Source organism: Canis lupus, chromosome 3 (genome assembly GCF_048164855.1).
Source record: "Canis lupus baileyi chromosome 3, mCanLup2.hap1, whole genome shotgun sequence".
NCBI lineage: Eukaryota > Metazoa > Chordata > Mammalia > Carnivora > Canidae > Canis > Canis lupus.
Genome location: NC_132840.1, coordinates 64,637,858 through 64,664,293, shown reverse-complemented (window position 1 = coordinate 64,664,293; position 26,436 = coordinate 64,637,858). Strand labels below are relative to the sequence as shown.

Here is a 26,436-nt window from a genome sequence, read left to right as displayed (position 1 = left end):
CACCCGCCTAGGCAGCCAGATCAGCTAAATCAACCCTGATCAATGAGGTGACAGCCGTCACAGCCAGATTGCACTCACATCCTATATCCATGAACACTGATGATCCTAAAAGTTACTAGACTGTCTTGCCCCAGGTACCTATTTTAATCACAATATTCTTATAATAAGCACCCACAAGTGATATTCACTCAAAATTTTACACTGGAATTAGCCGTCTTTGTCCCTTGAACACCTAGTTTGTTTTTACCTTAAAGACTTCAGTGAATCATGTAAGTAACCTTGCTCTTAAGTGTTGGCTATGGAAAAATTCAGAGTCAGATTTGTAATACTATGGCATAAAATTTGTGTATTAACTTTATGGCTGAATTCACTTTTTCTACTGTTCCCCCTGAGGGAAGAGCATGCAAATATGAAAGAACCATAGAATGTTTTCTTGACTATGACATGGAAAATCATTATATATCCTCTTAATTAGAGGATACTTTATAATGTCAACTAAGTCTATTTCCATTAGCAATTTTGGCAATTCATAAAATTAAACATGTATAAATCTTGCAATTAAAAATCAAAAAGGCACAGAAGACTGGAGTAAACAGGTGTTTGAAGTAACTTAAATACTGGTTAGACTCTGAAACCTATTAGCGATGGCAAAATAACAGGAAACACATTTTGGTTCTCCTGTTTGATGAAATACACAAGATTAACTTCAGAAACATTTTCCCCTAATACTGAACTAACGGAGGAATTTGAAAATTGAATGTTTTCTACTAATCTTTTATAGCCAAAAAAATGCTCACGCAATTCTCTGGCCTATTTTTCGTTAAACAGAAAAGCATATCATTAAATCATAATTAAGCAGGACACCAAATCTACTATCTACAGAAGAGTATGCCTTCTCAATAGGTGAAGGGTCTTTCAAATTATGAACTCTGATTTGTAAACACTTCCATTGGCTAACTGAAGCCCTCCTCATCTCTACTAATTTGCTACAAAGTCGCTTCTGCTTTCATTTTTACTCAGAGTAACAATAGGCTGAACTCACCAATGGTTAGTATATCTAAGACTATCTTGACCACTGGCTCTTTTTCACCAAGAGGATTTCAACATCTGCCATATCCCTGCCCCTCTATCCTTTACTCCTTTCAGCCCAACTCATCCCCTCGCAGGCTTTCTTCTTCTCAAACATACAACTGGGCTATAAGGAGGCCAGTGGGGAGCTGGCCACGAGGGATACCTGAAGGAGGCGTATTCCAGGCAGAGGAAGCAGTCACCCTTAAGACCCTAAGGGAGAAGCATGCTTGAGGCATTCAAGGCAGAGCAAAGTAAGGATGGACGAGAGAGTAAGCAGATGAAGTCAGGGAAGCAAAAGAGGTTTGGATCTTGCAGGACCTTGAAGGCTATTATAAAGACATTCGCTTCTATTATAAGTGAGATGAGGAACAAAGAAAAGATTCTGAGCAGGCAGGGACATGACTGATTTACATCTAAAAAACTTCCTGGGCAGCCCAGGTGGCTCAGCGGTTTAGTGCTGCCGTCAGGCCAGGGCCTGATCCTGGGGATCCAGGATTGAGTCCCACGTCAGGCTCCCTGCATGTAGCCTGCATCTCCCTCTGCCTGTCTCTGCCTCTCTCTTTCTCTCTTTCTCTGTGTCTCTCATGAATAAATAAATAAAAATCAAAAAAAATAAATAAATAAATAATAAATAATAAATAAATAAATAAATAAATAAATAAATAAATAACTTACTTCCTGGCTGCAATGTTAAAAATACATTACGAGGGGCAAAAGCTAAAGCTGAGTGTAAGTTTCGGAGGCAAGGTGAGAGTGACAGGGACTTGGACCAGTATAGCAGCAAAGGCGGTAGTGAGTAGTAGTTACATTTTGTTTTAAAAGTGGCACTAAGTAGGGATTTCCCAATGCATCTGGGATGAAAGAACAGAGTAAAATATGACTCTAAGGCTTTTGTCTCATCTATCAAGACTCACAAAATGAAGTCCACTTTAGTAGCCCAGCCCATGTCACCAATCTAAACTTAAGTCTACCTGTACTTGTGGGAAAACCTCATTGCCAAGGAAACCTAACATCAATCACCATCCTCCAACTCTGTTTTAGTTAGCTTATTTTACTCTAGAAGAGGCCCTGCTTGCCTTATATGTTGCCAATGTTCTAATCAATCAGGCCCTGCTTCAGTACTGCCTCTTCTAACATTCTATAAAACTTGCCCTTGCCCCAAATCCTTCAGGAAGAGTGCTCCACAGGTTGTTAGACACTGTACTCCCTCAACCCATTGATCATCTTCCCTGGAATCAAGGACATCAAACTCATTACTGAATTCTTTCAGTTGTCATCTGACATGTCCAAGCACGGCATTATCATCAACTGGAATGGAAAACACTGCACACAGAACAGACTAAGAAGGAAAGCCTTGGTGTTTGGTTTCAGACGGGTCACATTTGACAGATCTACTAAACAGCCCTTTGAAGATGTCGAATAGGCAGTTTCATAAGTAGCTTTACAACTTTAAAAAAAGGCCTAGTCAGGAAATTAAAATATGGAAGTCACTGGAGTACAGATAGGTTTTAAAACTCGTTACTGGACCAAGGCAGTGAACATAAGAGAGAAGATGACCCAGGCCCTAGGCATCCAACATTAAGAACTAGGAAAGGAGACAGAAGGAGCAACCACAGAGGTAGCAAGTAAATCAAGACTCCAGAATTCCAGAAACCAAGGGAACACAGTGTATCAAGAAAGGGGGAGTGATCAAGCTTAGCTCATGCTCCTGAAAGATTATGTAAGAGGACTACTGAAATAGCAATATGGAAGTCAGAGACTTCATATTAATCATATAAAAGCACTTTTCATAGAGCAGTAAGGACAAAAGCCTGACCGGAGTGGAATTAAGAAAAAGAAAGAAAAAACTGGAAAAGTACAGACAACTCTTGGCAGTTTTGGTGTAAAAGAGCACAGAAATGGCACGGGAGCTGAGGAGGGGAGAGGGAGTCAAAAAAAATTTTTAAGATGGGATAAAGTACTATTCTACTTTAGTTTTCATACTGATGAGCATATTCCTGGACATAGTATTGACGATGTGGGAAAACAGGAGGGAAACAGCTAGAGAATTAGAATTTAAATTTAATTTGCCTTGGGTAGGCAAGAGGGAAAGGGGCCTATAGTGCACAGGTGGAGGAAATGATCACACATTGAGAGGGGGAGGCAAAGCAGGCATGAGTAGATGTTGGTAGGAGGGGAGATGATAATGATGTAAGTGCCACTCTGCAAAATTCATTTTTGATTGCTTTGATTTCTCAGTGATATAAAAAAAAACAAAAGAAAAGGAAAAAAGCCTTGGAAGACGGGGTGGGAGGTGCCAGAATTCTGAGAAAAAAGATACGAAACAGATATCTAAGGAAGTAGAATAAATGACTATGGACGTGTGGTGGGGCTCACTTATAGACTCTGATCATGGACTTAATAGCACCGATGTGTCTTTTTTGCCTCCAACATTCACACAGGTGCTGCCACAGAAAGGTGGAGAGATGATTTTACAAGGGTTATGGTTTTCCCAAATGAAATTAGAGAGGAGCAAGGAAGTCAAAGTGTATTCAAGGGAGTGATTACAATGACTGGACAGAGAATAAGTGCTGGTAACACTGGGGGAGAAGACACCAGGATGGTAAGCAACAGAGACTCTGACTTCCAACCATGATGGAATAACAACAGCCAGACTTCCCCTCCTTCCTCAACAACTAGAGACCCAAAGGGGAGTACAAGACACTACTTCCTGAGAAAACCACTGTAGTTGAGCCCTGCAAATGCCTAACATACCACCTAGAGAGTTTCCAAGCCTCAGCACAGGCAAGAGAATCCAAACAGCCTGGAAGTTTCATTCAGGAGCCAGAGTTTGGAGAGGACAAGGTGACAAAACTTTGTGGTGCAGACAGAAAAAAGAGCTGTACAAGAAAGGGAGCTCAGGAAATATACAGAGAGGTCCCTCTGAGCCCTTGACTGAATTCTGACTTGCACAGGCATATAAGAAAACTATCAGAGACTGGAGAAAGGTCCATTAGAAAGGAGTAGACAGAACACTCAGCAGGGCTCATAATAGTTTGCATCCCTATCAGCCAGAGTAGAAATGCTCCTTAACGTTAGGGAGAGTCCTCAGAAAGGCACTGCAACTATAGTGGAGCCAAAGTACTCCTATGTGAATGTTGTTCTAGACCCACTCTAACAAAACTCAAAAGTAATAAGCTTCAAAAAGATCAAGCTGATTCCAAGTAACTTAATTGTGTCAAAGCCAAACCCAGAAATTTTTAAAGGATATTTGAAAAAGTCAGGCCCCCAAACATAAAACGCACAATGTCTAACATCTAATCAAAAATTACCAACCAAGCAAAGAAGGAAAATAGAACCCATCATCAAGAGAAAAACCCATCAACAGAAACTGACCCAGAAATGACATGAATGATAGTTTTAGTAGAGCATAACATTAAACCAGCTACTGTATATTTCACATGTTCAAGAAAATAGAGGAAAGCATGAACATCCTAGAAACAAAAGATTTCTAAAAATGAGTATCAGGGAGCTGTGGAACAACATCAAATGACCTAACTTACAGATAACCAGAGTCTTGGGGGAGGGGGGGGGAGAGGATATCTGAAGAAATAAAAGCCAAAATGTTTCCTAATTTGAAAAAAACTATACACTCACAGATCTGGGGCACCTGGGTGGTTGAGCATCTGCCTTCCATTCAGGGCGTGATCCCGAGGTCTAGGGATCAAGTCCCACATCAGGCTCCTTACAAGGAGCCTGCTTCTCCCTCTGCCTATGTCTCTGTCTCTCTCATGAATAAATAAATAAAATATTAAAAAAAATAAACTCACAGATCTAAAACACTGAACAATAAGGTGGTAGAATCAATTAATTAGAAGCCCTAGTAGAGCTAGATTTCTGGATTAAGAACATTAATGTGAGTCAAAAAGATAGGAAGGGGTAATCAGAGTAGGCTGCCTGACACTGATGTTATAGAAGGGTGAAATTTTTAAAAACTTATTTTTATTGTTTTTGTTTAATCATTCCCTTACAATATTGTGTACTATTTCTTTCATTGCAAATATATGGCATTTAGCTAATCTGGGGTTAGTCAACAAATTTTTATTTATTTATTTATTTTATTTATTTTTTTTTTAATTTTTATTTATTTATGATAGTCACACAGGGAGAGAGAGAGGCAGAGACACAGGCAAAGGGAGAAGCAGGCTCCATGCACCGGGAGCCCGACGTGGGATTCGATCCCGGGTCTCCAGGATCGCGCCCTGGGCCAAAGGCAGGCGCCAGACCGCTGAGCCACCCAGGGATCCCTCAACAAATTTTTTAAATGGTAACTGTGGGGCGCCTGGGTGGCTCAGAGGTTGAATGTCTACCTTCCACTCGGGCTGTGATCCTGGGGTCCTGCGATCAAGTCCACACTGGGCTCCCCTCAGGGAGCCTGCTTCTCCCTCTGCCTGTGTCTCTGCCTCTCTCTGTCTCTCATGAATAAATAAAATATTTTTTTAAAATGTAATAACTGTAATATAAAAGGATTTCCTTTTGCTTATCTCTAAATAGCTTCCTTTACATTTTGATGAGTAGTTTGAATATCTATTAACTAAATAAATTTCAGCTCAGCTATTTATAACTTCTATTATTTAACTTCAGTATAAGCTTCAACGTAGCTCATTCCATCACTTTGATCATTTTACTTTATAATATCTGACTACTAATTATGTGTCAGGTACTATTTTAAATATTCACAAGTATTAATTCATTTAATCTTTATAACTACCCTTTGTATTTGGTGATTCTATTATTCTCACTTTATAGATTAAAAAATCTGTACACTACACCCTGAGATTAGGTTATAGACATTAAGTGGCAGAGTTGGGGTTCAAATCCGAGCAGTTTAGTTCTTTAGAGCCCCATCTTTTTAAGGTTTTATGATTTTTTTAAAGTAATCTGTACACCCAACATGGGGCTTGAACTCATGACCCAGTGATCAAGAATAGCATGCTCTTCTGCATGAGTCAGCCAGGTGCCCCTGCTAGAGCCTTATTCTTAACTACTCCTTGGATCTTTCCTGAAGAGTAAGAGAAGGCCTTACAACCTATGGGCCAGAATCCAACCGTGGAGTTAATTTCATTAACAACAACAAAAATTGCAAGGGCACCTGTGGCTCAGTAGTAGAGTAACTGTCTTGGGCTCAGGTGTGATCCCAGGGTCCTGGGATTGAGTCCCACATCAGGCTCCCCCACAGGGACCCTGCTCCTGTCTGCCTATATCTCTGCCTCTCTCTGGTCTCTCTCATGAATAAATAAAGTCTTAAAAAATATTTAAAAAATAAAAGAAATAAAAGTGCAGGAAAAAAATCTATGATTATAAAAAATCAGTGGCAATTATCTAAAAGCCACAAGGCAGAAACACCACTACATAAAAGACATATTTATCTTTAAATATGGTGCAGGAGAGAACACTTCTTCAAAAAAAGCTAAATATCTTTTTCCAGGGAAATGAGAAATTTCAAACTACACTTCCCTTTAAAATGTTTAGTTTTTTTATAGAGAAAAGAATTTTTAAACAAATTCTGATAGTGCCCCAATTTTTAGAAACGTAAACAACTAATTTTAAGGGGAAAAAAAAAAGTAACAGTACTGTGAGTCTGAACTTATTTGGGGGGCTTCTTCATCATTCATTTATTCATTCAACAAATATCTTGAGTGCCTCATGTACTTGAAGAATGATGCTAGTCATTGGGATTTTCAAAGGAAGATCTTCAAGAAACTCACATTCTAATACAGTTTTTTCTTAAATGGTGGTTAACAGACTCCTGGAAGGAGGATATATTTTTGAGGCTCAAACCTATAACAATAAATTCTTAATTTTGTTTTCAAAAATTAAATAAGATGCTAATATAAGTAGAGTCTGAATCGTGTGTATGACCTTATAACCAATCACTAACCATAAAGAAAACTTTTGATAAACTGTACAATATTAAAAATAAAAACTTTTGTTCCTGAAAAGATACCATTAAGGAAGTGAAAAAGCTACCCACAGAGAAGAAGTAGTTATTTCTAATACATATATCCAAGAAAGGCTCTTATCCAAAATACGTAAAAATTCCTAAAAATCAGTAAGAAAGGAAAAATAATCCAATCCCGTCCCCTGGCACAACACTAGAACAGACCCTCCACAGAGCCAGTATCTAAATGGCCAATAGCTATATGAAAAAGCACATATCATTAATCATCAGAGAAATACATATTAAAGCCACAATGAACTATCACAACATACCACCAAAAAGGCTCAAAAAGAGAAGGACAATACCAAGTATAAAGAAAATTTAGAGAAATCAGAACTCTCATCCTTTTGCTGAGTGTAAACTAGTACAACTATTTTAGGAAACTATGTAGCAATATCTATAAAAGCTAAACATGTGTAATATGTGAAACAATTTCACTTCTGGGTATACTTCCAAATGAGCCACATACATATATCTACCAAAGACCTATACATCATATCTCTATACTCAATAGTAAAAAAATATAAACAACTCAAATGTCCATCAAAGCAGGATGGATAAAATGTGAAATATTCATAATAGGGGCATACTCCACAGCAACAAAAATTTAACATGTAGTAATATAGAGGAATCTCACACACATAATGGTGAGCAAAAAAGTCACAAGAGTGCACACTAATTCATATACAAAGCACATCTACAGTTACTTAGAAGTCAGCAAAGTGATTACCCTGGGGAGGGGGTTGCAATTTAGAGATTAGGACAAGGCAAGAGAGAGGGGCCTTTCAAGGGTACCTTTAACATTCTATTTCTAGATATGAGTGCTGACCATACAGGAATTTTGCTTTATAAAAAAATGTATCCAGCTATACATTTATGATTTATAGGCATTTCTATATATATAGGCCATATTGCAAATAAATCCTGCTTTAAAAATGGTCAACCTAGTGTTGCTCATTTAAACATTAGTTTTTAAATGTTGTATTTAATTAGTAACTATATTTTAATTGTCAAAGAATTCTGAGTTCAAGGAATTTATAGCTAGTTTTACATCTATACATATTAAAAATGTTATAATAGCTTCCTCTCTTCTTTCCTTCCTTCCTGAATAATTCAGGAAGGATGAATCTTATAGTGATGAGATTTCTCATTGTCAGAGAAGGAAGTTACTTATATGGAAAGAGAAAAGGATAGAAATGAGTTTACTGGAATTGGAAGGACTGGGATGAACTCACTGATTTTGATAATATATAGAAATTAGCTCCAGGGGGATCCCCGGGTGGCTCAGCGGTTTAGCGCCGCCTTCAGCCCAGGGCGTGATCCTGGAGTCCCGGGATCAAGTCCCACATCAGGCTCCCTGCATGAAGCCTGCTTCTCCCTCTGCCTGTGTCTCTGCCTCTCTCTCTCAATCTCTGTTGTGTCTCTCATGAATAAATAAATAAAATCTTTAAAAAAAAAAGAAAGAAAGAAAGAAATTAGCTCCGAGTGTGTATGTATGCATACATATGTGTACATGTGTGTCCTAGCTCAGCCCAATGGGAGGGCCTTGGAGAAGCAACACCCCAATAGCAATTAGCATACCTAGCATCCAGATCTTGATTTCTCAATACCATATTCCATGAAAAGGTTCCTTAGAGAAAATGTTAATTCCAAGGTTGGGGCAGAGATGATCCTGGAACACCTTTTTGTGTCAGAAAGTAAGAAAGTATTTAATCTAAGCAAAATAAATGACAGTAACAGATTATAACACATAAAATAAAACTCTTTGGATGGGGGGAAAATGTAGTCATTGGCTATTGGCATAATTACACTTAATCCTAAATGATCAGCTATAAAATCATTGAGGAAAAACTGAAATGGAGTCTAGCAAAAAGCCTCCACAATAGTCGATACAAGCAATTACACGATGAAGCCCTACACGGAGGCAAGGTGCTATTGGTGAGATGTTCATGAAGCAATTTTGAAAGAAAAGAATTATGACTTCGCCATTTACCAACTGTGTGACCTTGAGTAAGTTACTTATACCCTCTGTGCTTCAATGGATTTAAAAAAGCTATCTATGTGCAAGGGTTGTCACAGAATTTAGTAATACATATAAAATGTTGAGAAATGTGGATGAAATAATTAAATGTGATATTAAGTGCTGGCTATCATTACTACATTAGGACTCTTATCCTAACTACTTTGCTTCTAATTCTCCTACAGTATCAGGATTTGGTGGTAGTTAGACGTAGGAATGAGAGAAAAAGTTGAAAATGACTCAACAAGAGCAGTATTAAGGCACTAGGCTCTCAAATTACTTATCAGTAGAGCTCCCTTACTGGTACTCCCCAATGTAATTCAAAATACAAAGGATACTAAATTCGGGATCCCTGGGTGGCGCAGCGGTTTGGCGCCTGCCTTTGGCCCAGGGCGCGATCCTGGAGACCCAGGATCGAATCCCACATCAGGCTCCCGGTGCATGGAGCCTGCTTCTCCCTCTGCCTGTGTCTCTGCCTCTCTCTCTCTCTCTCTGTGACTATCATAAATAAATAAAAATTTAAAAAAAAAATTAAAAAAAAAAAAAAAAAAACAAAGGATACTAAATTCTAAAAAATAGATTAGAGGGCAGCCTGGGTGGCTCAGCGGTTTAGGGCCACCTTTGGCCCAGGGCATGATCCTTGAGACCTGGGATGGAGTCTGTCAGGCTTCCTGCATGGAGCCTGCTTCTCCCTCTGCCTGTGTCTCTGCCTCTCTCTCTCTCATGGGTAAATAAAATCTTTAAAAAATAATAAAAATTTTAAAAATCATAAATAAAGATTTTTAAAATAAAAATGTTAAAATTTTAAAGATTCTAAAAATAATAATAATAAAAATTTTAAAAAATCAATATAACCACACACAGGTTGTCTTTTTTTCTCATTTTTTTAAGGGGAGTAGGGTACCGTAAACATGTGGGGTTTTTTTTTGCCTATTGGGTAATGCAACACAGCTCTCAGTTTTCTTACTTGACTGAGTAGCTGATAGGGCACTGACCATAGAAGAAATGCCGGGAGAGAATGCATTTGAGTTGAATGGTTTGGAAGTAGTACCTAAGTTCAATTTGGGATGTACTGTCCAATAAAAGCAAATGCTGAAGTTCCAACTCCTGGTCTGCATTTCTTTTTCCCTTTGTTCCCTGTTCCTCTTTATTTTATTTTATTTTATTTTTTTTTTTTTAAATTTTTTTTTTTATTTATTTATGATAGTCACAGAGAGAGAGAGAGAGAGGCAGAGACATAGGCAGAGGGAGAAGCAGGCTCCATGCACCGGGAGCCTGATGTGGGATTTGATCCTGGATCTCCAGGATCGCGCCCTGGGCCAAAGGCAGGCGCCAAACCGCTGCGCCACCCAGGGATCCCCTCTTTATTTTAAATAATAAAAGTATACTTACTACTAAATTGTTCTTTACTTAAGGTTTCCCCTCAAAGCTGAAGAGGAAAAAAAAATCACTGTCAAGTTTCTCAGAAACAATTAGAGGAGAGATAGGATAAAAACAGTAAGGGGAAAAAAAAGGAAAGAAAGAAAAATAGGTGAAAAAAAGGCTTAGCTCCCTTTCGTACTCTAATCAATACAAAGAAATCAAGATCTCTTCATATTACATGTTGGTTACCGAGAACCAGGTAAAATACATTCAGCTATATCTAAAAAGTATTCCCTAATGGAATAATCAGTAATAAAGCAAATTGGTGGTCAAATCCTACAATCTTTTCTACAGCCACAGTGATCGTTTCAAAGAAAAACAAGCATGTTTTAGGAAAAAAGCAAATTACAGATGAAAAGTTTAATTTTGGGGGGGGTGCCTCGGTGGCTCAGTCGGTTAAGCGTCTGCCTTTGACTCAGGTCATGATCTCAGAGTTCTAGGATGGAGCCCCACATTGGGAGTCTGCTTCTCCCTCCCCCTCTGACAACACCCGTGTGTGCACTCTCTCTCTGTCAAATAAGTAAATAAAATCTTAAAAAAAAAGTTTAATTTTCTGTAATGTGTTCAGGGTTGGGGAGATATTATAGGACAGTAAGGAAAAATGCTATATAGATCTTTCTAGAATATGTTATTTTATTTTATTTTTTTTTAATTTTATTTATTTATTCATAGAGACACGGGGGGGGGGGGGGCAGAGGAACAGGCAGAGGGAGAAGCAGGCTCCATGCAGGGAGCCCGATGTGGGACTCGATCCAGGGTCCCCAGGATCATACCCCAGGCTGCAGGCGGCGCTAAACCGCTGCACCACCAGGGCTGCCCGAATATGTTATTTTAAAAGTTCTGTGCATTTCCTATTGAAATTCAAGAGTGGTTTTTCTTTTCTTTTTTTTTTTTTTAAAGATTTTATTTATTTATTCACAGAGACAGAGAGAGAGAGGCAGAGACACAGGCAGAGGGAGAAGCAGGCATCATACAGAGAGCCTGACGTGGGACTCGATCCAGGGTCTCCAGGATCAGGCCCTGGGTTGCAGGCGGCGCTAAACCGCTGCGCCACTGGGGCTGCCCCAAGAGTGGTTTTTCAAACAGTGAGTTCATCTGCAATAATTCCATTTTATTTAATCCCAAGAAAAAGGCAGGTACATAATTGTGTGCACATATAAAATCTGGTACCATGCTAATAGTAATGCTTGAACACACAGAAGTCAAAAAAACAGAAAAGTCTACTATCTTGTGAAATATACTAAAATAGATTTTTAAATTACTTACTTTACAACAAAATAACACAAATGATGACCTATTGATTTGCCCTGAAATGTCCAGAAAACCCTATATAACATATAGGACAAAACATACCACAAACTATAGAAGCAATCACATAACAACAACTTATAACGATGTCAAATGTTGCATTTGGAGGTGCCTGGCTTGCTCAGTCAGTGGGACATGCGACCTTTGATCTCAGGCTTTGAGTTTGAGCCCCACACTGGGTGTATAGATTACAAAAAAAAAAAAAAAACTAAAAAAAAAAAAAAGTTGCATTTGGAAGAATTGTTACATTACTGTACATGTTCTTGTAATATCTTCATGATGACAAACATACAAAAAAAGTTAAAGGACAAGCTGAGGAAAGACAAGAAATAATGACATGGACACAATTAGTAGCAATTATTTTTATCACTTGCATGTTTTCATGCCCAAATATTCTGTGACACAGGGAGGTTATTTAAGATTTGTATTTGTTCCCTCTGTGAAGTTTCTAACCTATTATGAATTATATCCAATGATGGCATTCTAATTACTTTACAAAAGGAATTCAGTTTGTGTATTTTAGGTCTTCCATGTAAATCAAGAGGCTATTTGAATGTGTGGGCTCCTATATGGTCTATGAGCCACTAATGCTCCCACTTACGTGATTTTAAAACCACCTGTGAAATCCCCATTAATCAAGAGAACCACAAAACTCAAACATCTATTTGAATCCTTGCAATTCTTGCTATGTTCAGCCATACTACCCTTTTAAACATGTTCCTCAAATAAGCCAAGCTCACCACAGCACCTCAAGACCTTTGCCTAGAAGAGAATGCAGATCATTCAGGTCTAGTGTCAATGTCCCCTCACTAAGGCCCTCCTCAACCAAACTAAGAAAACTGTCTTTCCCCCATTCCTCTCTGCAGATCTACAGCCAAGGGCTTAAGCATATAGATTTAATTTGACTTTGAGATTGAAAATTTTAATTTAGACTTACAGAACTTTTTTAAAAGACCAGAAAATTAGAGATGGAGTTGAAATGTAATCAAGTGGCAGGGAAGAAAATTCAAAAGAACATAGCTGAAAGCAATATTTAGGGGAAAAAATCATTTCATTGTAAGTAAAATAGTGCCCCCATCTTCTGAACACTCTTGATTATACTGTTTCCATCATAGCTTGTTTCTACAAAACCTGCCCAAATGTGTCAGTATTTACACATTTGAATATAAGCTCCAAAGATTAGGGACCTTGTCTGTCATATTCACTACTGTATCACATTTAGAATAGTATCCAGCACAGAATAAATGCCTATGTATTTGTGGAATGAACTCCATTAACAAAGATCATATATCCCTGATATTATCTGGAAATACTACAGGTATTGTGACCAATGTTTTTAACCTGAGCTGTCACTTGTTCACAGAGCCTATCAGGCACTAAGTTTTACTCTATCTACTACTATATGCCAAAGCACAAGTAATGGCTTTCTGTCACAACTGGGTTCACCAGGACACGTAGCAAAATATCTAGCAAGAAACCCCTGCCTTTGTCTGTATGTCTTCTCCACCCTTCTTCTCTGCCCACCAGATGGAGGTCTAGTGTCCTCTTGAGACCACCTGCAGTATAAAATTTCCCTTTTCTAATCCACTGATAAATGGCTGATCTCTCAAAGTTTCTTCTAAACTGTCACGTTCTGGGCAGCCCAGGTGGCTCAGCAGTTTAGTGCCGCCTTCAGCCCAGGGTGTGATCCTGGAGACCTGGGATCGAGTCCCACGTCGGGCTCCCTGCATGGAGCCTGCTTCTCCCTCTGCCTGTGTCTCTGCCCCTGTGTGTGTGTGTGTGTGTGTGTGTGTGTGTGAGGTTCTGTCTATAGCAGTAATATACAGCACCTCCAGATTATGGCATTGTTCACTTATTTTCACAGAACATGAACAATGCTCACGTTTACATTTATCACAGATTTATAATAACTAATTTAGTTCACCAACACCCATAAGCTTGTATTCCTTGTCTCCCTAGGTCATGTCAAATGTAACCATGTCTCAAGAACAGAACAGGAATGAGGGCAGGTGGCTTGAGGGACCATGTGCCTCTTACATGCCCATTCAGAAGGGCAATTTCCCTGAACTCAATAAAAACTGACAAGTTAGGTTCTAAATCTCACTTATGTTCGAAAAGAAATTAAAAAGAATCATGCAGTTGTGTATCTTAACCCTTCACTGACAACATTTACCTCTCAGTAATCACGTCCATATAGTTCCTTGCCAAGCATGTTCCAGACTCCGTGCCTTTACGCTGGTGGTTCCTGTTTCCTCCACCTGCAGATCTTCTCCTAAATATGTTCATGGTTTGTGCCCTTGCTTCATTCACGTCTCAAGTCCAAGGTCATCTCCTCAGAGGCCTTCCCTGATTAGCCCATCAAAAATAACACCCATCTCTCTCTACCCTGACCCCAACGGTTTTTCTTTATAGCGTATCTGACCTATGTATTTGCTTATATGTTTTTTGTCTCTCTCTCCAACAGAAATATAAGCTATATAAGGCAAGAATTTGCCTAAATCACCAGCTGGAATTAGAAAATACTAAATACTTACTGAATGAATTTATTTGCCAGAGATTTACTGATTCCCATTAAGGTTTCAATGAATATGGGGTCTTTGGCACATATGCCCCTCATTCATGACCACCTCACAGTCAGATTTTGAATACACATAAAAGTAATGCTGAGTAACAGGTTTTATGTATAGAGTCGAGAATAAATTGAGGGCTTGACAGTATCTCTGCTCACATATTTTTCAAATATTCCTCACCATCTACAGAACTTTATTTCAAACTTCTTTGCCTGGTATTGAAGACCTTTCACAGCCCATGACTTTCCCTTGTACTCTTGTCTCCTAGTGTTTCCCATATTCTGGGTCACTGTACTCTGACAACTTCAAGAAACACCGTTCACAAGAAGCAGGCAGTCCTGCTTCCAGCACAGCCAAACTAATCTCTCTACTCCCACTGAAATCTACCCTAATCACCACCTACAAGTCTACCCAGTCTTCAAAATCAAGCTCCAGTGCTTGATCATTCCACCAGAAATGATTTCCTCAGTCTGTGAGGGACCACATAGCATTTGCTAAAACTCCTTAAATTCTTGCCTTAGAGAAAATCATTAGCACCTTTTAATCTCCTTTAGTATATGGTGAATTCCCAAAGACGACAGAGGTTTTACACATCCTTGTATTGTTCATCGTGAATAATAAGGATGTATCTAATGAAATCATTTTAATAATGAATTCTAGAGAGACTCTGAATCTCTCCTTTATTATTTCCATTTTCTTCCCTCTCAAAAAATAAAGTTTCCACTGAGAACAGACAGCAGCATGCTTCCTATTTCAGTTTCAAGTTGGGATTCTCTAATAGACTGGTTTTTATACTTCTATCCTCTTCTCTCTCCCTCTCTCTAGATCTAATTACAAGGGAACAGAACCAGAAATTCCTCCTTTTAACCAATTAACACCAGGTAGTAAGCATCTACAGTGCACAGAAATATCACTAGACTTCTCTCTCTTTTTTTTTTTAAAGATTTATTTATTTATGATAGACAGAGAGACAGGCAGAGACACAGGAGGAGGGAGAAGCAGGCTCCATGCCGGGAGCCCGACGATGTGGGACTCGATCCTGGGGCTCCAGGATCGTGCCTTGGGCCAAAGGCAGGCACCAAACCGCTGAGCCACCCAGGGATCCCCTAAGACTTCTCTTTTTAGGCAATTATCACTCACTTATGAAGCACCTACCATGAGTGATCACCACAACTAATGGTTAAGGCATCAAAAGATTAATAAAATAAAGTCCCTGCAATAATGGGGCAATCGACCCTGAAGGGGAGTTAGATATGTAAATAGACTATGCAACTAATATGTAAGGCATAAAGCAAAAGAAAGAGATGCAGTGCTATGCCTGTGCAGAGTAGGCAACAATTTCAAATGAGGGAACTAAAAAGGGAGGAATTTGGGCTAATGGTCTTAATAATGAAATGGATTTTAACAGACCAATACTGAGATGGTGGTATACTAGTGAACCAACAAGGACCCAGTCAGGTAGAGGCAGGTGTGTGTGAGAGGCGGACAGAGGGGGAAGAAGAAAGGAGGGGGTAAGGGAGACAGAGAGATATTAGGGAGAAGACCCAACTGGAAGGATATCAAAGAATTTGAACTATCAAAGGTATCCAAGCAGGAAAGTGATATGGTCAGAACTGTGTTTTGGTCCAGAGCTCAGATTAGAGTTAAGAGATAAAAATAGTGAAATCATGGGAGTTCGGACTGCCCCAGAAACAGAAGTACAAAGATAGAATAGGGCTGAAGATTAACTCCTGAGAAACAATCACACTGGGGAGGAGAGGAGGGAGGTCAGTGAAAACACCAGTGATCTGAGAGATAGGACGTGACGGAGAGAATCTCATAAAAAATCAAAAGGGAGGTGGAGATGGTCATCACGGTATGGGAGAAAAATCTCATTTGGCAATCAGGAAGTTGCCACTGCTCTGGAGATTGGCAGCCTGCTTCACCATGAGCATCTGGGGGTACGGGGAGGGTAGAGACACAGTAAATTGGGGCAGAAGGTGAAGAACTCCACAGGCAGCCGTGGGGGCTGCCTTCCAGACAACCAGGGGAACCGAGGGCAAGAGGAAACAAGGCCACACAGGTCAGGTTTCTATAAGGAGATGTATGAACTTTCTGACCTCTCAGGAGTGAGAAGAAGGAGACTGAAACAGAAGAACAGAGCTGTTGCTGCCAGGTTCTGGGGAGAGTAGAGACTGAAGAGCACTGGAGGAAGAACACAGCAAGCACCTGGAGACTGAAGGGAACCAGAAGAATCTGTAGCACTGACCACAGAGTGAAGAAGGGCACTCAATCCACAGAACTGCGCACGGCAACAAGAAGTAAATGGGGGTTGAAATCTAGCAAAACAAGATTTAAACAACCGGTATTTGGAATAGGATACTCAGCTAGAAATGAAAAAAAAGAGCACATAGGCCTAGATACTGTAAAACAAAGGACACAGAATTACATGTTAAAAACAAACTTAAAGGAGTCATATTGAAAAATTTAGGAGATATAAACCCCCTCAATGATCAAGCAATTGGTCATTATTTACAACAAAATATACAACACAAATCTTTATATAATCAAAAGATTTCCAGAATCCAGCCATAATCTACCTGGTTTATATAGACAATACAATCATTATTATATCAAATTCCAATATTTAAAAAGTGGTTTTTATTGCTTTGCTCTCTGACTTGTAAGTTTCCTATCAAAGTTCTGAATCTTGTTATCTTTCGTAACACATTAGCTACCCTTCCAAACTGTCATCCACAAACTCAATGAACTTAACTCCACCCAAGTTACTGGCAAGTAGGAAGAAAACTTATTTTTTCAGCAGGACACTAAAGACCTCCCTTCAGGGTTGATGATTTATCACTTTTTCTTCAGGTACAGCTGTTTATGATAATTAATCCAGTTCTAATTATATTCTCATCTAGCCCACGTTTCTCTATTTCGACCACAAGACATGATAATTCTGTCAAATATACTCTTGTGAAACCTAACTGCATAATGTCTAAGGCATTTCTCATACAAACCAGTCTGAGTCCTATCAAAAAAAGCAAATGAGGCTAATTTGGCCGCATCCCTGTCAGCTCTATCTTTATTCAAGGTATCCCCAGACTTGAATTTGAGTGATTCTATGAGTTATGTTATGGGTCTGTCCTGGTAGGGTCTCATTGCATTTCTCCAAGACAAACTTTCCACTTTTTAATTAGCTACTTACTTCTTTAAGTATGAATGAGACAACCCCCTCCCTATTCCCAATATGGAAAGAAAAAAGAAAAAAAGTTTTACTGGCCATCTTCAACATGTAAGCTTTTGATGGTATTGACAGAAAAATCAAACGTCTTTTGATTAATGTCCATTATAGGACGTTATTTACATGTATTTAAAATCACATACTATGTAAAATAAGATTCAGAAATTCTTTCTCTCCCTTTTCAACACCTCATAAAACAATTCCATCGAAAATTTTCCAGTGTATCTATGGCATCTGTCTTCATGCTCACTAGAGTGAATGAATCATTTACCTGTTTTTTTCAAAGCATTATCACCTTCCTTTAATTTATAAAATTTGTCTGAGTTACAGAACTTTTTGAATCCTTGTGACCTTTTTCTTTTTTTTTTTCCCTTGTGAACTCTTTAACCTAAGTCCTAAGTGCTCATTTTCTATACATTTGAGTGGTTTCTTTAATTCTATAGATGTGTGTTGGCTATGTATATTCATAATCTCCACGAGGTAAGCACTCACTAGTGTTTACCCAAGTAGCTTCAGATGTGCACCTTCTCCAAACAATCCTTTGTAAGGCTTCGTATGGAGTACAATACAGTGACTTGCTCCTTCCTGAGACAGAATTTTTGAGGGAAAAAGATCTTGCTTTACATCCAAGTAATCAAGTCAAAGAAAGAAAAAAAACAAAATCACAACGAATCAGGAACCCAATTACTTTTCAAACGCTTCAATGAATAACATTAGCTACTGCTTATGTAAACATCTGAGAAGCTCTAACAGGAGTCTTTAGAAAGTAAACAAGTTTTCTCTCTGAATCTACTAGAACTTTGCTATCCTGTTCTAAATTCGTTTTCTCAGAGAAGCCACCGCGGTAGTAATCCTGGTTATTTACGGGGACTGTGTACTAACTCAGTGCCAGTCACTGTTTTAAGCATTTTACATACATTAACATCGACCTTAACAATGCTCGTGAAATAGGTGCTACTGATGGTGCCATTTTACTGCTAAGGAAACCTAGGCACAGAGAAGTTAAGAAACTTGCCCAAAGTCACACAGCTTCTAAGTGGCAGATAGAGTTTCGTGCTAAGCCCCTCCTCCTTTTGAAAGAAGACAGACTGCCTGTTAAATTAGTAAAATTCGGTCTACTTTTCATAGAACAGTCCCATCAGTTAGGCAATCATCGGTAGTGGAAAGGAGTCCTACGTGAGGTTGCAGCCTACTTCTCTGTATTTTCCATTCTGTCTGTTGTCCCTGTGCCCTGCGTTCCTATTCCCCTCCCGGCTTTCTGCCCCTCTGGGCCTCCATCCCCGGGGCCACCCCACTGACACAGACACAAAACTAACTTTAACCCTGGTCTTGATCCGGTGGCGGCGCGGAGCTCTGAAAGGCTGGGAGCGCCTCCCCCGCATCACCGGACGGCGTGCTGCCCTCGGGCTGCGTGCGGGGTAGTTTCCCGAGGAAAAACAGAAGAAATAGGAACTCGGGCTTGGGAGCCACGAGGGAAGCACAGCGAGCACAGCGGGAGGGCGCGAGCGCGGGGGAAGGCACCGCGAGCTGCGCGCCCCGGAGTTGCGTGCGCCGGGACGAGGCCCACAGGCACGGGGAAGGCGGGGGCCAGTCGAGGCCGAGACCCCCTGGGCAGCGCCTCCTCGGGTTTCCGGTTCGCTCGCCTGGGACTCTCGCCGCAAGAAGCAGCGGAGCCCGCGGAGAGCTGCGGCCCAGCGGGTGAGCGCCCAGCATCTACTCGCGTCGGGGCCACAGTGGCTCCCGGGCCTCTGCCCACCCCGCACCGGGGCCACAGCGGCTCCGAGGCCCGGCCCCGTCCCCGGCCCCGTCCCCAGCCCTCCCTGCGCCGGGGCCCCTGCCCTCGGCCGGGCTCCCGTCCTCCCGGCTCCGGGGCCCCTGCCCCTGCCCGCCCCGCCCCTGCCCTCCCCGCGCCGGCCCCCGGCCTCCCCGCCCTCCCCGCCCCTGCTGGGCAGCCCCCGGCCTCCCCGCCCTCCCCGCGCCGGCCGGCGGGACGGACCGTCCGAGCCTCCCGGCCCCAAGGCCACAGACCCGCGTTCCGGCCGCCGGCGGCCACTTCCCCGACCTCCCCCGCGGCGGACAACCCCCGAGCCCTCCCACCCTTGGCCGCCGAACCCGAACCGAGCCTCCGCCGGAGAGCCAGCGCCGGCGGCCGCGGAGTCCGACCCGGGCTGGCCGGAGGGTCTTACCTTTAACAGATTCGACGTCGCCATGTTCCTTCAACTTCGCCTCTCGCGAGACGGCGCGAGATTTCGTGGCGCTCGGGGCCAGGCCCCAGGCGGAGGCCCGGCTGCCCAGCAGAGCCGAGCGGCCCGCGGGCCGGCACGGGGGGTGCACGGGGCGCCGCGGGGGCGTGCCCACAGCGCTGACCTCGTCCCGGGCACTGGAGCGGCCTCGCTCGTCCCCCTACATGGTCACCGGGGCTTGCCCACGCCAAAGAGCTCATGCAAACGCCCGGGGAGTCGGCAGCGGCGAGTGGGGAGGAGGCAGCAGGAGGCGACCTGACTTGCACGAGGAAGCATCGACGCCGCGAGCACCCCCGATCCTTCGGATTAGCCTTTGTGGTTCCACCCGCGGCGGCCACCCGCAACGAATTTAGCTCGGCTTAGGCCCGGCGGCTCGGGTTCCGCGGCAGCGTCACGTGACGCGGAGGGCGGGGGCGCGCTCGGGAGCGAGCCTAGGAGCCGGGCCGCCGCGGCGGGCGGGCGGGCGGGCGGCAGCGCCCCCCCTGCTGGCGGGACCGGAGAGCTTCCCTGCGCCCCGAACCGCTACCCCCACCCCGGGCCCGGGCCCCGCGCGTGCAGGGGGCGCCGCCACCCCCACCCGAGGCGTGGACCCTGCGTATGCAGCGAGCCGGTGTGCAGGGCGCGCCGCCACCCCCACCCGAGGCCCGGACCCCGGGTGTGCAGAGGAGACGCCTGTGACAGCTCGCTCGGCTTGGGTTCGGCAGCTGGGTCCGTAGGAACTGGCACATCGAAGGCGTCCAATAGATGTTTGCTGAATGACTGAATGAGTCACTGCACGCGCAGAAGTGACAACTATTAATATTTCCAACCCAGAGTGCCTGGCGCTGAAAATATCCATGCAAGGTTGTTCAGGCACTGAGTAGTAATGTTGGATTTCCTGAAGGCACATGATCCTAGAAGGTACTCACCATAAAACTCCAAGCTTTGGCCTTTTAGACCAGGAACCACTGGTTCGGGGAAGAGAATATAACTCGCGGTAGAACCTACACACAGTGTCCCTGGTTTTTATATCATACATGTTTACAAACAATATTCCTTCCTACATTCATAATATTTTAGGGGAAAAAGATAATAAGATCTATGGAGCAAAATGCAGCCAGGAAGAGGCATGAAGTTTGCAACGTTGCAGAGAGAGACCCAAGCAGGCCTCCCTGGGAAGATGCCATTTTGAGCAAAAACCTGAAGGAGGTGAGGGGCGAGGCCAGGCCCCGTGTGCAGGAGCATTCCAGACAGGGGATGGTGGGTTGGCAGGTTGCCCAGAGTGTGGCAAGAACAATGAGAAGGTTGGTGTGTGGACCGCAGAGACAGAGGAGAGCAGATCATTCAGGGCTTGGTGGACCCCCCATAAGTAAGCACTGGCTTTGGTTCTGGGTGAGATAGGCTATACTGCAGGCTTCCGAGCAGAGGAATGGCAGGATCAAACTCTCTCTACCCTGTAAATCGTAAACAGAAGCAGAAGGGTCATGTAGGAAACTTCCCCAGTATCTCCTTACATAACACATGATCGTGCCACCTAGGTGTCCTCACTCTGCAAATGACTTCTTAGAGTGATCTAGGCATGATTCAACCATGACAGGATAATAGAACAAGGACTCAGATCCACTGGGCCTGGGATGTCCTGGCAGAATGATAAGGGAGGGCTTGTAGAGGTGACCTGACTGGTACAGTGATCTGGCCAAGGTCACACAGCTGGGTCAGAGAAAAGGCCTAGTCCACAATAAACTATGTAATCAGTTATCTTTGCCAGGGAAACTGGGTTTTATCTTCAACCCTAAGCCAACTCCACTGCGCAATTTAAGGTGTAAATTGATAACATTATAATCAACCTGATGCATCAGTAAGATGACAGGCTGATAAAGTAATTGTGTTAATTAATGGCTGACACTGCCTAAGACTCCAATTAAGTATTTCATACTTGTTGGGCTGCCTGTTAAGTACTAGGCACCAAAATACAGGATTTAAATGAGCAGAGAAGACCCATGCCATCTTGAAGCTTATTGTCTAATAAAGGAGCTGGATGTTAAGTATAGTTACATCAAATATTATTTAATTGGGGGTGTCTAGCTGGCTCAGTTGGTGGAGTGTGTGACTCTTGATTTTAGGGTTGTGAATTCGAATCCCAGTTTGGGTGCAGAGAAATTACTTAAATCCTGCATTAAGGGCACCTGGGTGGCTCAGCAGTTGACCATCTGCCTTTGACTCAGGGCGTGATCCCAGAGTCCTGGGATCGAGTCCCACATCGGGCTCCTGTGGCCTGCTTCTCCCTCTGCCTGTGTCCTTTCCTCTCTCTCTGTGTGTCTCTCATGAATAAATAAATAAATTTTTTAAAAATATATATACTCTCGCAGTCCTTTTTAGACATAATAACTAAAAAGTCAAAGCCTGTGATTTGTAAGAAGCAAGAAACAAAAAGTTTTTTGCATGCAAAGATAGTATGTAACGTTTAACCAACATACAGCTTAATAAGAGAATTGGTGAAAACCTAGAGGGACAACAAACCTAGAGCGTTTACAAGATTTGGGGGTGAGAGGAGAGAAACAGACCCAAGAGTTGGGGGATGGCCGTTGGGCTTCCCAGACCCCTGGAGAGCACACAGAAAAAGAGCCCACCTCAAGACTGCACCACTGCCTAACACCAAGAAGACGCATGGGGCCAGCCCTAGGCCTAACCCAGACATGAATCCAACCATGGCCCTGTGTCAGCTTCTATTCTTATTCCTAAGCCTGAAGATCCTTCTTTGCTCTGCCAGGGAATGTCACACATTACCAGAGCTAAGCCATCTGCTGGTAGCCTCTCAGGAAGGCTATGTCAGAGGGAGCCGCCTTCATACATCTTGTAAGACAGTTGTCTGTGCCTTCAGTCAGCGCTCAGCCCACGGCACTACTTTATACAGATGACTCCCTCTTCCGTGGCCCCGAACACTTCTTTTTTTTTTTTTTTAAGATTTTATGTATTTATTCCTGAGACACACACACAGAGGCAGAGACATAGGCAGAGGAGAAGCAGGCCCCATGCAGGGAGCCCGATGTGGGACTCAATCCCGGGTCTCCAGGATCACACCCCGGGCTGAAGGCAGCGCTAAACCGCTGAGCCACCCCGGCTGCCCTGAACACTTCTAAACTCCATTCCCACCTCCAGAAAGTGGGGCCTCAGGCAAGATGGGTGGCTGGGGCAGGGCGTGGGAAGGAGAGGAGAGCCCGGCTAGCAGCTGCGTAAGACAAAAGAGAACCACCCCGAGATTTCCACCCACAGGACCAGGTCAGGAGTGAAACTTCCACAGCTCACTTTATGCACATCACTCGTCTTGCAAATGTCTTCAACAACCCAGTCCCTTTCCCCACCCGTCATGCAGAAGCAATATAGTCACGACCTTGAATAAACCCTTCTATCTTTTCCATGCCTACACCCAGGGAGCTGAACATCACCAAAGAGCCCAAAACCAAGTCCAGTGGTTTCTCTTGAAACTCCCAGACTTAGGGGGGGCACCTGGGTGGCTCAGTGGTTGAGCATCTGCATTTGGCTCAGGTGGTGATCCCGGGGTCCTGGGACCAAGTCTCATATCGTGGTCTTCAGGGGAAGCCTACTTCTCCCTCTGCCTATGTCTCTGCCTCTCTCTGTGTGTCTCTCATGAATAAATAAATAAAATCTTAAAAAAAAAAAAAAAAAACCTCCCAGACTTAGACCTCAGATGAGCACGTAACACAACCCAGTAATCCTGGCATGTTTGTCTCCAGTAGGTTTACTCTTCCATTCCATTCCCTCGTACACCTACTTCATTTCAAACCTCTTACTCCCCTGCCGCCTCCGTCCATACTTCACTGCAAACATAAATGGCATCTTTCTTTTCTCCTCCACCAAATCTTGAAACTACCATCCCTCCATTTGCAATTCTTTTCCCTGATCGAACTATATTGGCCAGGCATCTACGCCAACTCAGGACCAATGCTTCTTCCTGTATTCTGGGTCCTCCCTCAAGGGCTCCCTTCTCCCAGCACACTTCCACCTCTCTTGTATCGTCAATTGTTTTTCCACTATCCTATGTCATTCCCATCCCCATAAAAAAAAAAAAAAATCAGTTCATAAGCATTTTCCACCTTGAAAGAAAAGAATCCCTCCTCTGACTCTCTTGCCAATTCTAATGGTCATTGCCCTGATCTTACTGCTCGGCACCTTTCAGTGGCGCTCTCCACTTCCCTGTCCTGAAGCACTCTCCTCACTTGGCCTCCATGACGCCAAATTCTCCTTTTTGTTTCCTATCGTCTGGTCTGTCTCTTACTGCATGGCTAGCCCCTTCCCTGCCACTTCACCTTGATGGTTGTAGTTCTTCTGGGCTTCATCTTGAACCCTCTTCTCTCCACACGTCTCCTTTAGTGATCTCATCAAGTCTCCTCATCTAAATATCACCTATAATGCTGAGAACTTTCAAATACATCTTTCCAGCTTTGAACCTCTCTCTTGGATTCCTGATTCATATACCCAACCACCTGTTGGTCATCTTCAGATCTCATAAACATCTCAAGTATGACACGTTGAGAGGTTGAACTTTACCTGAGCCCTATACTCCCAGAACACAGTGATGGTTAATCCCCTCAACATTTTGTTCTCCAGAAGTGGCTTCCTACAAAGAACCACCCTTCTCCATATACCTTAAACTGTCCATTCTTTTTAAGGATTCTCATAAAACTCACAGATGATGCCCTCATTTACCTGTGACAAGGCCAGACACAGGGCCTCAAATTCCTATTCTTTGTCTCATAATGATTAGCTGAACTGTTTATCACCTCCTGCAACTAGTCAGACATAGAGACAAATGATTTTCGTTCAGATGACTGGCTAAGACTCCCCCTGATTTATTAATGTACCCCAAACTGTCAGAGCACCCCATGAATAACTTATCTACACTTCCAGGCAAAACCATCCTGCTAAGGCACTCTGATCTTGGATCTGGCATGCTCTCCCCATTGCAATAGCCTGAAAAAGGTTAGCTTCCTTATTCGCCTGATGTCATTACCTTTGCCAATGAGCGAAACAGAACTTCTGATTCTTGTCTCTGTTCTCTGCCATTTCCATACCTTGACCTGGTCTGCACCTGCTCCTCTCTCACTGCCGCCCCTCCCCCCCAAGGCTTCTCTCACTCATTTTATTTATTTATTTTTTAAATATTTTATTTATTTATTCATGAGAAACACAGAGAGAAGGAGAGACAGAGACACAGGCAGAGGGAGAAGCAGGCTCCGTGCAGGGAGCCCAACATAGGACTCGATCCCAGCTCTCCGGGATCACGCCCTGGACTGAAGGCGGCGCTAAACCGCTGAGCCACTCGGGCTGCCCACTCGCTCAGTTTAAAGCACCTCCACCCAGGTGTTAGGGTCAAAAACCGAGCATCATTCTTCCTTCCTCCTTTCTCCCCACCCCCTACAGTCAACGTATCAGCAAATCTTCTAAGTCTGCTTCCCAACATATTCTGGATCTGTTCATTCCACTCCACATCCCCTGTCATTACATTATGACAAGCCAAGGCAACTTCAGCAGATCCTTAACTATGCTTCTCAAATCCGTGCTCTCAACAGGTGTTATAGGTTGGAGCTGGTGGAAGGATCACCCACCACTTGCTATGTTGTAAATCCACCAAATGATACATTAGAGAGCCTGGACCTAATTTGGACCACTGAAGGATTATTCATTTCAATAATGACTCTATTATTTAAGGATAACAGTCTATATATTCCTTGTGAGGAAAATGTTCATTGATCCTGTCATAACTATCTCCTTTGTAGGACATATAAATCAGTCAGCATTTTGCTCATTTAAGTATTTTTATCCTCACTGAAATCCATTTTAACTCAGCAGAGACAAGAAATCCACAAACATCTATTTGAGGGCTTTTTTATTTTTTTAAATAAAGATTTATGTATTTATTTTAGTGGGGGAAAGGGCAGAGAGAGAACCTCAGGCAGACCCCCTGCTGAGCACAGAGCCTGATGTGGGGCTCAATCCCATGATCCTGAGATCATGACCTGAGCCGAAATCAAGAGTTGGATGCCTAACAGACTGAGCCATCCAAGTGCCCCCATTTGGGAGCTTTTAAAGTATTGGCCAATCCCTTTGAGCCATGAGGAACTAGTTCTATTTTTAAGTTTCAGAAAAAGGATAATCCACAACCTTACTGAAAATTTTTGTGGCCTACTTACTAAAGAGAGAAGAGACTAGCATTGCATTTTTGTAATACTGAAGTAAACATTTTATATCCCTAGGTATACTTTAAAATCCAAAATACAGATATTGGTGAGGAAAAATGAAGTAATTATTCTCTGCTTTAGGGATAAGAAAGTATTTTATAGCATGCCAAATATTAAAGAAAAAGGAACTTTCTATTAAACATAATGGAGGCTTAATAAATATGTCAGTCCAGCTATGGTCTTGTCTCACTCAGGAGTCAGGACCCTATTTAACAGTTTTATTGGATGAAATTTCCAGAAGACATGAAGATTGTGAAGATACCTAACATGTATAAAGGCAAAAATCATAATTTAAAATATCTCATGGCAAAAAAAAATTAAAATAAAAAATAAAAAAATAAAATATCTCAAATGGGG

At 42.6% G+C, this 26,436-nt stretch overlaps 1 protein-coding gene across 1 annotated transcript in view; it reads right to left on the bottom strand.

The window, feature by feature from the left end:
- The window catches only part of CUL5 (cullin 5), a 95,601-nt gene extending 75,348 nt beyond the window's left edge, over positions 1–20,253 (bottom strand). Inside the window, 2 exon segments of the mRNA XM_072821830.1 lie at positions 19,784–19,810; positions 19,813–20,253. Of these exon segments, the coding sequence (XP_072677931.1) occupies positions 19,784–19,810; positions 19,813–20,040 (255 nt within the window). The 5' untranslated portion in view covers positions 20,041–20,253.
- Positions 20,254–26,436: the final 6,183 nt, after the last annotated feature.